This window comes from Hirundo rustica, chromosome 2 (assembly GCF_015227805.2).
Source record: "Hirundo rustica isolate bHirRus1 chromosome 2, bHirRus1.pri.v3, whole genome shotgun sequence".
In the NCBI taxonomy this organism is placed as follows: Eukaryota; Metazoa; Chordata; class Aves; order Passeriformes; family Hirundinidae; genus Hirundo; species Hirundo rustica.
In genome coordinates, this window is record NC_053451.1 from 28,463,869 (window position 1) to 28,479,437 (window position 15,569).

The 15,569-nt window shown below is 53.8% G+C and overlaps 1 protein-coding gene across 1 annotated transcript; it reads right to left on the bottom strand.

Annotated features, from left to right (window-relative positions):
* Positions 1-1,189: 1,189 nt before the first annotated feature.
* Positions 1,190-11,485, bottom strand: ACRBP (acrosin binding protein). The gene is given in 8 exon segments (XM_040054395.2): positions 1,190-1,318; positions 1,778-1,864; positions 1,940-2,092; positions 2,196-2,393; positions 2,574-2,767; positions 8,155-8,296; positions 8,563-8,657; positions 11,257-11,485. Coding segments are annotated over 8 exon segments (1,227 nt in total).
* Between the last annotated feature and the right edge of the window lie 4,084 nt (positions 11,486-15,569).

Sequence of the window (15,569 nt, forward strand, 5' to 3'; positions counted from 1 at the left end):
CAATCACACAGCACAGCCAGGGAGTCGGCCCTAGCCAGGATGGGTTCATGAAAAGCAGGCCCTGCTTGACCAACCTGGTCTCCAGGTGACCTGCCCAAGGATGAGGGAAAGGCTGTGCATAGACTTCAGTAACGCCTTTGCCACCACTTCCCACAGCATTCTCCTGGAGAAGCTGGCAGCCCATGGCCTGAGCAGCGCATTCTGTGCTGGGTTAACAGCCGGCAGCGTGGCCGGGCCCGGACAGGGGTGGTGGGCGCAGTTACATCCACCTGGTCACCGGTGGGGTTCCCAGGGCTCAGTACCTGGGACAGTCCTGTTTAAGAACCTTATCGGTGACCTGGACGAGGGGATCGAGGGCACCCTCGCCCAGTTTGCAGGAGACACCGGGCTGGGTGGGAGCGTTGGTCTGCCGGAGGGCAGGAGGGCTCTGCAGAGGGATCTGGACAGGCTGCATCCATGGGCTGAGGCCAGCTGAGTGAGGTTCAGTGAGGCTGAGTGCCAGGTCCTGCTTTTCAGTCAGAACAACCCCAGGCAGCACCACAGGCAGAGTGGCTGGGAAGCTGCCCAGAGGAAAAGGACCTGGGTGTGCTGGTGACAGCAGCTGAACATGAGCCAGCTGTGCCCAGGTGGCTGAGAAGGCCAACGGCACCTGACCTGTACCAGGAATAGTGTGGCCAGCAGGACCAGGACAGTGACTGTCCTCTTGTGTTCTGCACTGGTGAGGCCACACCTCGAGTGCTGTGTCCAGTTCTGGGCCCTTCACTGCAAGAAAGACATTGAGGGGCTGGAATGAGTCCAGAGAAGAGCAACAAAGCCTGTGAAGGGTCTGGAGTGGCTAAAGGAGCTGGGGTGGTTTAGCCTGGAGAAGGCTCAGGGGAGCCCTGATCACTCTCTACAACTCCCTGAAAGGAGGCTGCAGCCAGGTGGGAGTTGGTCTCTTCCCCCAGGCAACTAGCAACAGGACAAGAGGAAATGGCTCCAAGCTGTGCCAGGGGAGGTTCAGGCAGATATTAGGAAAAAAATTTCTTTGCTGAAATGGTGGTCAGGCATTGGAACAGGTTCCCCAGGGAAGTGGTGGAATCAGCACCCCTGGAAAAAAACAAGCAGACGTGGCACTTTGTGATATGGTTTAGAGGGCATGGTGGTATTCGGTCAAAGGCCCTGACTACCTTGAAGGTCTTTATAAACTTTAATCATTTTTTGATTGCTGCTTGGAGAGGCTGAGGAACTTCTCTTGCCACAGCTGCACCTCCTTGTCTCCGGCCTTCGCACTCAGCACCCGGTAGGTCTTGTTACGCTTGCATTCCACGCGAGTCACCTGCGAGGACAGCCTGGGTTCGTAGGAGTCCTTCCCCAGGGAAAGAGACCTCCTCGCTGGATGGCATCTGGAGGCTGGGATGATGGCAGCACCAGGGGGAAGAGGGGAGGACCAGCTGAACTGACAGCTGAGCTGTGTGTTTGCGAGGATACAGCCCAGTCCTCTGTCCTGCTCTGGTGATTTGGGGTTTTGTTTCTGCCTAGGAAGCTCCCAGCAGATGGGGGAGATCCTGCCCTTCAGGGATATACAGGGATATCACCCCTCACATCGCCCGTGCAGATCCCACCCACCGATGACACCCCAGTTCTGCTGGGGCCGCTATTTGTGCCCCCACCTCCCCCAAACACACTCAATTCTGTCCTCCTAGAGGGAAAAGCAGTGGGCCAGTGAGTCCAGCAGGGACTCGGGGCTGGCTGTGGGGGGGCCAGCCATGGAAGAGCAGGCTGTGCTGCTTCTCACCTTCTCGTTGTAGATGCTCTTCAGGAGGCACTGGTAGCTCTTGAACATGCAGTAGTTGGGATGCTGAACTCCGCTCGAGTCACAGATCTGGTGACAAGGGAACGGAGATGAGAGAAAGAAGAGGAGAAGGAGGGATGGGAACGTCCACTGATGGTCACCCACCTTTCCTGAGCCATCCCCGTCTTGGAAGGCATCATAGTCTGCCTTCAGCCAGGATGATACAGCAGGGTCCTTACAGCCATAGATGGCCATCCGGCTGCACCAGTACTCCAACCTCATCCCTCTCAAAATGCCCACGTCGTAGTCCTCCAGGGTCTGTGAGGACCTGGACTGCAAAGGGGTGGGATAAAGTGAGCCATGCTTCTTCCTCCCCTTCCCCAGCTCCCAGTCCAGGCTCCTCCTGAGAGAGCAGCAGGACATACGGCTCGCTCGGTACCTCGCCCTCTTCATCCTCGTACTGGGCTGAGATCTGAGGGTTGATGTAGGTGGAGAAGCCGCCCAGGTCGCAGTGAACGCGGTTCAGGGTCCGGATGTTCTGGCACTGCTCCCTCTTCAGCGAGCAGAAAGCACAGTCGGGGCACAGGTCCATGTGGTGCCGCCCAAGGTTGTCACACACCTGGGGTGGATCCAGCGGGGAGTCAGGGGGGAACAGGAGACTGAGAACCTCCCAAAAGAGGAGGCTGAGGAGTTCCCGTATTCCTGGCTTGGAGCCTGCCTCCCTGGTCACCCAGGTCAGCTTCTCTCAGGAGGTGGCCTGCACACGGTGGGGGCCAGAGGTGGACAGTGGTGTCTTTACCGAGTCTCCAAACCCAAAGACTCTCTTCTCCATCTCCTTCCAGGCCATGGTGAGCATCGACGAGAGGCAATTTCCCTCCAGCACTGCGTAGCACAGGACCAGCACTGCCTCACTGTTCTTCAGGGCTAGAAGGCTGACAGAGGAAGGGGAGGAGGGAGTCATCTCAGTCCTTGTCACAAACTGAAGAGGTGCATCTTTAGTTAGAAACCGAAAACAACCCCAAAACAAAGCAAAAGATCCCTTCCCAAAGAAACCTTGCACTCTTGGCTAAACTGCAGAGAGGAAGGGGGCTCTCTGCAGGGTCTGCCATTTGGGGGCATGTGAGAGGGACTGGATGAAGAGCACAGCTTGAAGAGCTTTCCCAGGGCCCCTGCAGCAGCTGCTGCCTAATTTCGTCCATCTGAGGGCACAGTGAGGAGGTGTTCATTAGATGTCTGCCGAGTGTTGAACATCAGGCAGCCCCGGTTGGGTCACATATTAAGTGTCCCTCCCAAGTGTTTGACAGAAACGAGGAAAAACTTGTTGACCATGAATTAACTGTTCACCTAAAGTGACATGGGTAGCTAAAAGTAGAAAATTTAAGGACAATGGGATCAGAGCAATGAGACTATTTGGCATCTCTTAGGAACAATGGAATTTGTAAACATGGTACAGAACTGTTAGCAGACAGGGATGGTTGGTTTCAATCATCGTCAATGATGCAGAAGAGGTAAACACACTCATTAGATATTTGCCTCTTGTATCTGGAGACAAAGCCAGTGATAAATAAACAGACTTTCATCTGACAGAGAGTAAAGAAGAGCAGCAACTGCTTATGTTAAAATGCTCTTAAAAATCCATGCATGGGCTAACGTGTCTGGACAAGCTTTCCTGAGAACAGCTGGAATTTCTTGGAGAACTTCAGATTAGCATTTAAAACAAAAAAACAAAACAAAAACAACAACAACAAAAAAAACAAAACAAAACAAAAAACCCAAAAAACCAAAACAACAACAACAACAACAACAACAACAAAAAGAGGTGGAGAACCTGAAGGAAGGTCATGAAGATGAGATTTTCTAAGGCCTGGAAAACTTTCACCTGGAGGTAGAAGCTGAAAAAGCATCACTCAGCTGAGCAAAGACACCAGTGGGTACCCACTCAGTCACTCAGCCCTTTTTCACCAAGGAGGGCTTCAGCTGGAAAGCTCTCCTTGTCAGCAGGTGGAAGAGGAATGACTTTTGGTGACTGGAATTTGGGGCAAGGTCCGTTCAAACCATAAGCAAACTGCATCTTCCTGACACCAAGGGTGTTGAGCATGGGAATAGCTGATGGGTGCTCCCTCCACGGTTCAGAGGCCTAAAAAATATATCCCAGACTTCTGCTAGGAGGGGAGTGTGTGGTTCAACCACACAGAACTGTTTTCTTCAGGGCTCACCAGACATGACTTCATGTCCTGCGCTGAGCTGGAAGGTCAGGGTGCAGGATCAGGGCAATTCCTAGACCTGGATGTTAAAAGGGATGAGCCTCACAGAAAACTGAGTTGTGCCACCAGCCTGAGTTTGAGTTTACCAAGAAATTCTGCTGTTCTCTCTGTCACATCCTTTTCCTCTGCTATCTTTGCTCTCCATCTCTGCTGTGAGGTTTTCTGGCCTCACAGCTGCATATTTATGTGCTGATTTACCACCTCTGGGTGAGTATAACAGCACTTCTGCTGGTTCTCTCCACTTGCTGACACGCTGCTGAGCCGTTTGTGGATGCACAGAGGTTTCACCATGCTTCAGGGAAAGGGATGGGTCCATCCAAAGCGATTTCCTAATGTAAATCCCTCCCCAGCTTAGTACCTCTGCATGTTATTGTCCTAACCGCTGCCCTGGAAAAAGCCCAACAGCTACTGTGAGGCAAAGATCCAAAGGGAATGTGAAAACACCCCCCCAGGATTAAGAAGGAGCTGTAGGCTGAGATCAGTAATTGATCCAAGGTAAAAGAGAAAACTTCAGGTAACAGCTTATCATACTTGAGCATCTCAGGCTGCGGAAGGACACACAGAGCCTGGTTCAGTGCTATCTCTGAAGAGTGCTGGTGAGCAGCATCCGCCTCTCCTGCCATGTAATGACAAGGATTTGGGCCATTAGCTTTCAGCTGCTGAACCTTCCTGATACTGGCTGGCTGAGGTGCACTGAGCACCTGAGGCGAGCAGAAAAGAAGATAAGGAGCGAACAGCAGCTTTCCAGCACTTGGTAACTTCTGATTTAGGGGGGTTGCTGCAGGAAATGAAAACCAGTTATGAAAAAGCCACTTTAAACAGCTTCAGAGAGAGAGAAAAAAAGATCTTTGACTGCATGCCAGGGCTGGTTATGGGTTATGATAATTCAAGAAGAGGGTTTTTTTTTCTGGGGATGGTATTTTTAATGAAGGGTCTGGCCTTAAAATGAAAACCTCTGGGGTTGAAGTACATAGGCACCACAAGGACTGCTGGGAGGGGTAAAGCAGGAGGAGGAGTGGAAGTCACCAGGAGTGTATCTATCTCTCACTGCACATAAATACCTCAAGGGTGGCTGCCAAGAGGATGGTGCCAGACGCTTTTCAGTGGTGCCTGGCCACAGGATGAGAAGCAGTGGACATAAAAAAACCCACAAAAAGTTCCACCTCAGCATCAGGAAGAAATTCCTTACATTGAGGGTGGCAGAGCACTGAAACAGGCTGCCCGGAGAGGTCATGGAGTCTTCCTCTCAAGACAATCAAAACCCACCTGGACAGGTTCCTGTGTCACCTGCTGTATGTGACCCTTCCTTGGCAGGGGATGGGACAGGATGATCTCCAACCCTAACAGTTCTGGGATTCTGAGAGGGCTCAGAGCAGCCTTGTTGGGAAAGCTGGGCTCACATGAACCACAGGTGAGCATCCATGTGCGAATACCAACAGAATAAGACCTGGATCTGGGACAGCAGTGATGCTGAAAGAGGTGTAGGGGTTGTAGCTGAAAAATGACACAACAGAGGGAAGCTCTGGGAAAAAGGGCAAATGCAATTCTTTGTGCAGCAAAGCAGGGAAGGGAGGCAGATGTCCCTCCATGCATGGAAATGCTGGAACCCATCACTGGGTAGTGCGCACAGAGCTAGAACCTGGGGGTGTTTTAAAGGGACACTGAAAGTTGCTGCAGAAAATGAGAGTTGCACAGGCTTTATAAGGTAAGGGCTACAGAGCTCTCTTTAGCTTATTGCAAGACTGAATCATGGTTTAGAGGAGAGGAAATACTGGGAAATAAGGCAGAGAGCACAATAAGGACTAAAAATAGAAAAGAGGTCCAATAATTGTAATTTTCCCCTCCTGCCCAATGATTCACCGCTACCAGAAAGACCACAGAAAAGTGCTGCAGGTCCTTCTTTTATTACTACCCTTGCCCTGTCTCCCTCTAAAGATCGCAGCTGGCCTCATCAGGCACTATGAAAGCTGCAATAGCTGCCAGAGCAGCTGCCACAAGCCACAATGGATGAATAAGAAGGATGGATGTCCTGCTGGACGTAAGACCCTAGGGGAAATCCCAGCTCTGGGATCCGTGCCCATCACAGCCCTGCCCACCTCGTGTTAACCCAGATGCTGAATGGCATCTGTGCACAAGGACCAGTCCCACCCGGCACTGCTCCTCTTGCTGGAATGGAAATGCCTTCAGGCGTTTTGCCCCTTTTTTAGGTCATGCTTTGAAGTCCCTCCGAGAGGAGGCGGGATGTGGCGAGCGGCAAAGCCGACAGGCGCGGTCTATCTTGCCTTTTTATCCTTGGTGAGGTTTAAGCTTTGCTTAGCATGATTGATGGGGCTCGGCTGCCAGTTACAGACACGCAGTCAGCATTAGTGTCTTTGAGAAACTCTGCAGCAGCATAGCGAGTGTCATCTGCAATCACAGCAGCCCCCCAGTAATCCCAATAGAACCAGTCACAGCAAGGCTCAGTTTCAGAGGCAGGGACAACGAAGTCCTCAATGAAACACCATTTTGCCTGAGAGCACATATGCCAGGAAAACTTTTTCCAGGCAGTGAAAGCCTCCTACAATATTAGGAAGGAGGATGACACATGTTAGAGGCTTGCAAGAAGACAGTTACGGCTTTAACAATGTGATGCAATTCATCTTTACGTGCAGAAGTGGAATCTCTGGCTGCACGGTGGCAGGGGCATGCAGCGTGTTCGAGAGAAACCACAGATGTGCAATCAGGCACAAAATCTGTGCGCTTACAGGAACATCACTGGCCAGCAAGAGAGCGAAACCAAAATGACTTCTCCATAAAAACCACATCTAGACACCTTTTTTTTTTTTTTCCCTCTATCTTGGTAAGCAAAATGATATTTGCATGTCAGTCAAAGCAAACGGTCCTCAGCCACAAGGTGCTAAAGGATCAAACAGTAAATCTGAGTGAAAGCATAATATCCTTTTGCAGGTCTTTTCTCTGTCACCAGCCCCAGCTACCTGAGGACAGAGGCAAAGAGATCCTGGCAGACCAGCTGAGAAGAGCTCAATGTGCTCCATAAGCTCCAAACATGTCCCTAGGCCAGAGGAACTGAGGAGGGTGCGTGGAAGGGTTGCACCAAGCTGGCCTGGTGCAGGGCCCCGTGCTGAACTGCCACGATGCTGCCTCCAAAACCAGAATGGGGAACCAGAAACACCCTGGGAAGAGCTGTGCACACATCCAGAGTGCAGAGGTGCATGTGCTTGAGGAGAAGCAGTGGCCCGGCAGAGCTTTGTGCCCCTGGCTCTTTCCTAGCCCAGGGCTGCTGTTGCTCCCCTTGGGTGAGGACAGAGCATTCCTGGGAATGTTCCTCAGGTCAGGCTGCTTTAAGGAACAACGGCTTTGCCTTGCACACCGAGAGGCAAGGAGCACAGCGAGACACATCCCAAGGACCTGTGTTTGCACGGACACTATTTCTTCTCATCACCTCGACTCGTGGGACGTGTGTTTGGAGGAGGATGAGTGCAGAGGTGATCGCATAGTGCGGATGGCCACAGTGTGGGGAAACACAGGCATGGCACAAAGCCCTGCCTGCAGTTCAGGCCCAGACTAAATACACTTTGCTCAGGATGCAAGTACAGTGCAAGTTTTCAGGCACTAACAGTGCTGGATCACCCTTTCCCTGCTCCCTTTGTGCTGGAGCGAGGGCTGCCTGGGGGATCCCCAGGTACATTCCTGCTCTGGATGGGACAGCTTGCTCCAGAGCACTTGCCCACGCTCACCATCTGCTCCGAGCGGGGACATGGATGCCCTGGGGCTGTGTGCACGAGGACAGCCCTGCACGGGTGGCGTGTGGTACCCAGAAAGAGCAGACTTCCCCTCACCTGCCTCGGGGGAGAACTTCCTGCTCTGATGTGTGTCCTGGGCCCGAGCTGGTAAAGTTCCAAGAGGAGTGCTTGGCACCCAAGGATGCGTCCAAGGAGAGGGCCGAATGGATCAGATGCCAGATGCTTTTCCTCAGGCTTTGGTCATCAGGGGATTCCACCCTGGAAGTTGAGGTGGCAGCCCAGAGAGCTGGTGGGCGCGTGGTCCTGCCCTTCTGCCAGGGTGTGGGCACATTTGGTGTGGCTGTGGGGCGTTTCATCGGCGATGGAGTCTGACCTAGCAGAGCATGAGAGAACTTGAGGAGGTCCTTCACACTGTCCTACAGCAGGGCATCAGCAGGTGACAGAAAAGCCTGCTTCTGAGTGGTGAGACACGGGGATGGAGCGGCCCGACAGAAAGCTGCAGGGGTGGAGAGCAGCTACAGGAGAGCAGCAGGTGAGCAGGGTGCCCAGCACAGCTGGGGGCAGCCATACCTTGTGTGACAGGAGAGCCTCTTCCCGCTGCCGACGAGTTTGTGGCGCTGGATGGCTCCATTGGGAAAGGGCTTGTTGGAGACCAGCTCAAACATGGGACTCGCTGCGTGGAGGAGAGAGGGAGAAACACGACTCTCACTGTGCCAGCTTCCCGTCCTCCTCACCCTTCCATTTCCCAAGAGATTCTCCCCCCACCCGTCCCACTCGTTACCTTGACAAAGAACTGCTGCTTGAGGCAGCGATACTGGGTGAACTGGCAGAAGGTCTGGAACTGCACCACCTCTGGAAATTCAGAGCAGACCGGCCCTAGAGACAGAGATGTGGGCTGGAGGCAGGCGTGGGTGCACCAAGAGATGGGGACCTCCTTGGGTGGCAGCTCGTGGATGCAGGGAAAGTCCAAGCCGTGTGCCCCCAGGTGGAGATCACAACCTTGGGCTGCTAGAGATCCCGATTCCAGGCACCACATCCCTTTTCCCTCCAGCCCCCTGAGTGTTTCACTTTGTCCTCCTGCTCTTTTTCACACAGTTATCTTCCCTATGACAGAGGCACAAACTTCCTGTTTCCAGGATCTGATGCTTCTGTTATTAGTCCTTGCTGGGTTTAAAAAAGAGAAAAAAGGCAAGTCGTGATGTAATAGATTGAAAAGACAACCAGACCAGGTCTGGGAGCACTAAAGGATCAGAGAATGGTTTGGTTTGGAAGGGTTCTTACAGATCATCTATTTCCAAGTCCCCTGCCATGGGCAGGGACTCCTTCCACTGGACCAGGCTGTTCAAAGACCCATCCAGCCTGCTCTCGTTGGGTCAGGGATGGGACTGCCACAGCTCCTCCAGGCAGATGGCTCCAGAGGAGTAAAATTCTTCAGGGCAATAAAATATGACATTGATTCCAGCCTTGCAGGGCATGGAGGAGGGTCCATAGGGCCAGGATGCTGCTGGCAAAGCCCGTGCCTGTGCACACATACACTGCAGTCTCAACCAACACTGCCAACATGCTGACTCCAGAGCTGCAGCTCTTGCAGCAATTGCAGGAAAGCCCAGGGCGTGCAGGAGAGCAGAAAACCCTGAAGAATTGAGTGATCTTGTGCTCCCTCTCCTCTGGCTGGCACAGCTAGCCCTGTGAGAACAGGGGAAATGCTGTCTGAGAGGGAGAGCATTAGCAGTGAAATTGCACTGCTCTCCTGATACTTCTCATGCACCATCCTCTACCCTGTACTCACTCCTTGTGCTGAGCAAAGAGCTGCGCCATCAAAACTAGAATTTCAGGTGTCCACCAGGATGCCAGCCCAGAAAAATACCCAGCTTGCAGTGAAAACTCCAGAACCCGCCCCATCCCTTGTTTAAAGCACAAGGTATTGTAGGGAGCACTCCAGATACTCACACTGTCCTTTGTTTAGAGCACAAGGTGACTGCCCTCCTTAGCACCACACCTGAATGGGCACAAATAATGCTCATGGGTGTCTGGGTGTAGACAGCACTGCCATAGCTCTGTGAGAACAGCAGAGGCTGAACATGAGAGGGCACACACTCTGCTATGTCTGTTCCACCTTTCACCCTGGCTGAAATGTGCCAAAAATAGCCCCCAAACTGGAAAAAAGGTAACACAAAAGGGAGTAAATTCAGCTGGATAGGTGTGTTAGGTTGAGGGTTGGGAGAAAAGAAGGTAAAGAGGGCAACCTGCAAAACTATCCCATCTTCTGTCCCATGCTTCCGTTCTTGAGAACTGAGTCTCTGAAGGCAGCAGCAGTGGGAGCGTGGCTGGACATGACAAAGAGCAGTGCTGGGGAATTGGGCACCAAGAGGAGAGAAACCAGGGACAGACCCTGGGTGCACGAAGCACCATGGCATGGTGGACTGCAGGTGCCCAAAAGGGAGTGAGGGGCGCAGGACCCATCCCTGGGTCTGGTGATGTGGGGTGGGACTCGTTCCCCCAACACAGCTGCAGAAACCAGCAAGAAATAGTTGCCCTCAAGCTGCAGTCCAAATAAGCACAGTTGGCTGATCATTCAGCTCATTGACGTTCATATCTAAATATAAAGACATATTTTTTTATGAGAAAATTGCTCCTTTTTTTTTTTTTTTTTTCCTCTGAAGAAAAATACAACAGAAGTAGTCCCAAGTTTTTCAGCTGCACAGATATAATTATACCACTTAAATTCTCTGATGCAGGGGTGCAGGGAAAATATGACTGCAGAGATCTGAAGGGTGCTGTTGCTATGGTGCTTTCTGAACTGGGATGTTTCTTGGCTCCTGAAATGTTAAACACTTAAAAAGGCAGCTTATCATCTCAAGTTTTCTTAAAGACCTACGAGAGCCCATGAGCCAAGATTCTGCATTAACCCTCAGGTGAAGCTGGAAGGAGCTGGTAAGAGATGAGGAGCTGCGCCGAGCTTGAGAAAACTCTGGCCAGTTTTTCCTCCTGCCACCCCACCAACAGAGGTGTGGAGAAAGGAAGGGCCACTGAAGTGGCTGTGGCTTTTAGCCACCTGTAAAGAGAGGCTGGGACAGAGGCTCAGCTGGTTGAAGAGGAGTCACAGCAGCCCACAAGAGTTTGAAGGAAACCTACAAGAGGACAAACCCTTTTTGGTGGTGGCAGACAGCACACGGAGCGGGGGAAAAGCCATGCAAATTCCTGCTTAGGATGATAGAGCTGGCCTTTGGTAAAAGGCGGTTGTTTTTTCTCCAGGAAAGTGGTGCAGCACTGAAAGGGGTGCTCAGAGAGGCCACAAAAGCCGGTGTGCTCTGGTTGTGCCAGTGTGTGCTCCAAGCCGCTCTTTGGGCTATAGAGCCCAAACCAACCCATCCCATTCCCGCAATCTTGTGGCATTTTGGGGCAGAGAAACAGCCACGCTGCTCCAGCTGGGTCCAGGCGCTCCTCTGGGCCTGGGGGCAAGTGATGCCCTTACCTTTGGGGATTTCTCCGTGGTTCTCGTCCCGGTCCAGGCGCAGGATGGTGGGGCTGAGGCAGCCGTACGCCTGGCGCAGCAGGCAGAACATGTTCGCCTGCCAGGGCGGGCGCAGCCTCGCAAAGAACTGCTGGTACTCCCTGTCCGACAGCGGGCTGCCCGCCACGGGCGGCACCGGCCGAGCCACAGCCGGCAAGGTCAGCACACCTACGGCACAAACAGCGGGCATGGGATGGGATGGGATGGGATGGGATGGGATGGGATGGGATGGGATGGGATGGGATGGGATGGGTGGGTGGAAATGAAGGAGCGGTTGGCAGGTTGGCCTGCTCCTGTCTGCTGGCACAGAGCAGAGTGCTGGGACAAGCACTTCAAATGCTGGCTTGAAGTCTCCCTCCATCACCCCTGCCTGCTGGGTGCTGGGGCAACCAGGGAAAAGGGAAGGAGGGGGGAAGAATACAAAGAAGAAAAAACCCCAAAAACTTGAAAAGTCAGATTTTATTGTGAGCTCGGTCTGGACTGGGGGGAAGTGTTTTGATTTTGGTTTTATCGTTTCCTTTTTATGCATGTGTGTGCTTTTGTGGGGGGAAGTTGAGTTCTTTTATGTTTGTATTTTGTTTTTTTTTTCTTCTTTTATTTTCCCCCTCAAAAGCTTCAGCCTCCAGAGGCACCCACAATGGCGGTGGCTCCCCTGCCCCCTGCTATGGGCACATCCTTGTACGGGGGGACATCCCTCCATCTCCTCCCTCCCTTTTCTGCCTCCACCTGGGCCCCCTCTCCTGGTGCCCTCCCTCCCTAAGTGCCCTGCAAGAGCCTCCAGCTGCCCCCGGGGCCCGCAGGGCTGGCGGCTGACCGGGCCCGAGGGCCCAGCGGGGCGGCGCCCTGAGGGACGGCGGCGTGGCGCAGCCGAGCAGCGGCTCCAGCCCCGGGCTCTGAGGTGGCGGTCACTTACTCAGCAGCCAGAGGAGCCGCGATGTGCCTGCCGCAGGCTTCAGCATCCTGGAGCTGCTGGGCGGCCGGGCGGGAGTCACTCGCACACCGAGCAGGGCAGATGCGGGCAGTCGGAGCGCTCGGGCTGTGCCCTTGGCAACCGTGGAACCATTCCCTGGCCGTGGCACCGCCGGCAGAACCCGGGGCCGCCGGGGCTGAGGGGACGCGCCAGGCCCATGGGGACAAGGAGGAGCGGGAGCCAAGCTGGGAGCTTCACCCTCCGGTGGGAGGGACGACCCATAGCAGCTTTGGAGGCCTGGCTAGGCTAACCTGGGGCTGAGGGTACCTCAAAAAGTGGTGCCTGTGGCGTGTCTTAAAGCCCAGGTTGTTCCGCGTGGGGGAAAGGAGGCAACATCGGTTCCATCTGCAGGGGTTTCAGAAGCACCCCACGCCTTCCCAGGAGTGTCCCAGCACCAGCTCGGCTCAGGACACGGTGGGAAGCTGGTTTGATCTCTCCCAGGCAGACAAACCTCTTCCTGAACTCCCGGGGAGTCAAGGGAGCACCAGCGGCTCTTCCCCTGCCTCTGGCACGGGTGCCCCGAGCACCTCTCCGCACAGTACAGCCTCCCCAGGAAAAGGCAGGAAGGGTTTAGGGACCACCAGAGCAGAGTGCCCAGAGCCCTAAGGACTGGCTTGGAGGGAGACCCACACCCATTCCTTATGCTGAGACGGCTGAAGTGCCGGGCAGGGACACAGCGACCCTCGGGTGCGCGCCGCGGGTGGCGGCCAGCACGGTGCCGCCCGCACCTTCCAGCGGGGAGAGAGGGAGAGAAGGACACGACCGCAACCAGCACGGGCGGAAGAACGCTTGGCACGGCGGCTCCGGGAAGTGCAGGCTAAGCAGGAGTCGGGGCTGGCACAGCAGCAGCCGCCCGTCACCCCTGGCTCCCCGGAGCGGCGTCCCGGCGGAACCAAGGAGCGGCTGCGGGCAAAGCGGGCAAAGCTTCCGGCCGCGCAGCAGGAATCTGCTTCTGCCGCAGATCGCGGGGGATTCCGGTGGCTCTGCCGTGTGGAACAGCTGCAGAGAGCGCTGCGGATGCGCCGGCTGCGGAGGCAAGGCTGACACATCGCCTGCCACTGCCCTGTGGCCATCCAGGCTCTCAAGGTGAGAGCTCGAATGGCTGCAGCCACGCAGCCTGTTAAAAAGGCGCCTGGCAGGAGACGAGCTGTAGTTTGTTCTAAGATGTCTTGTTGGAAAGTAGCGTGTCTCAGAAGCTTGAAGCCTGACCATTTAAAAAAAACAGCACTGAATTTTTGAATGTGCTTTTGCAGCTCTTCAGAAAAACAATGATCGGGAGAGTTTTTCCAGCTAGCTCTTGCTACTCATATTAAAATAGGCAACACTGCTGGAGCTTGCATATTTTTGGCAGTTCTAGTCTTCCATTACTTAGCTTGAGACATATTGCTTATCTTATAGCGGATTTTAGACTATTGCAGGGCCTTCAGCTCCCTAGCTCTGTCAATCACCTCCACTTCTCTGCAACAAAAGAGCCAAGGCTGAGCTCTGGCACCCTGACTGAGCAGCTTCCCAGGGAAGTTCAGTGCTGACCTCACTGGCTAGTGGTGCTATGGGACTAGGGAAAGCACACTGATGTGGCATGTCAGAGAATCAGAGAGCCAAGAGAATCACAGAATCACAGAATGGTTTGGGTTGGAAGGGACCTTAGAGATCACCCAATTCCAACTCCCCTTCCACGGGCAGGGACACCTTCTACTCGACCAGGTTACTCAGGGCCCCATCCAATGTGGTCTTGAGCACTGCCAGGGATGGGGCACCCACAGCTTCTCTGAGCCATGCCACGCAATGTTATTGATATCTGGCAGGTGCTGGTAACACCACCTGTGTCTTCATGAGTCAGCAAGAGATTTATGGCAAATGAGAACGGGAAACAAGAAAGAATGCAAAAGAAGGGGGACCTGTCAAAGGAGTCTCCCTTGGTTGGTGCTCTGGTAGCAATGCCTGTGGGGAGCTGCTGTTTATTTGGGAAGGTGGTTACGGGTGTGAGGACACGCTGGCTACTCGGCACTTCTCACGCAGCGTGGCACCCGCTGGACTTGGTTCAGGTTGTCAGAATCCTTCAGAACACTCACAGTCCACAAGTGGACTCTGTAGAAGCCAGTGAGTCTCTGGCATGCACCCAGCAGGGCTGTGAGGCTGCGAGAGCGGGAGGCACTGCTGTGCTGTTTGATGAGGTGTGTGCCAGCTGGCTGTGGGGCACCTGCATTTCAAGTCTCTGCAAAACGAAAGTCATCTCTGGGGGAGGGAGGAGGAGGGGAGGAACAGTAACTTGTACACAATGCATCAATGCTGCAGGCTGGGGGAAGTCGACTCCCTACTGCTGCATCAAGCAATTATAGCTGTCAGCAATGTGGAGCACGGGGGTGAGGTTAATTCCAGTATTTTCTGATTTCTGAGGGTTCACTTGGCACCTTTAGGGCTGTACCCTCGATGATGCATTACAAGCATTACAAGCCCTGTAGTTTTTGCAGTGAAGCAGATTTGCACCCTTGTTTTCAGGGCTGCTGCAAAACAGAGTTCCCTGCGGCCAGTGTTCTGTGCCAGCTGGGACCTGCCAGGCTGAGGGGCACAGCTGTGACCCCCAGGACTACAGAGTGCCTGAGCCAGCAGCAGGGAGGTGTAACAGTGGGACAAGAACTCACTGGAGTGGCGTTTTCCATGTTGCTATCTAATTGCATGTCAACCCTGAGCTTTGTAGGAGCCTGTCTGGTTTGTGAGGGACCACCCTTCAGCAGATGAGCTCCTCTCCTCTGCTGTTGTCTCAAATACTTCAGCTATTTCTCAGCATTTTCCGTGCTGCGTGTTCCACCACAAACACTGCCAGCAGCAGCAATGACTGAAAACCTCTTGGAAACTCAAAGGCCGTGGCTCACAGACCCTGTGTCAGCACAGTGAGTTAACCTGGGGGGCTTGGGGCAGGGGGAGGATGTCTGGTCAGCTCAAAACCCCATCAAGATGGAGGCCACAAAGATTAGGCGTGAATTCCAGTGGCTTGTCAACCAGCATCCCCAGAAAGCATGTGTCTTAAATAATTTGAAATGTAAGCAGAGACGGTAGAAAAGTGCTTCCAAACCCACCTGTAATGAGTGTCACTAGAAATTAAACAGCAGGCTGCCGAGGGAGGAGACCATCAGCAGTTCTGCTTGTGGAGATGTTGGGGTGGTCTCAGGAAGGGGTCAATGGAGCCCCTGAGAGTCGCCAGGCTGTGCATTCCCCACAGTGCACCAAAGGAAGGTGTGATAGCTCCACTTAGTGAGACACACGCCTGAAGGAGCGGGTAGAGAAGGGGGACACTCGCTCTGTT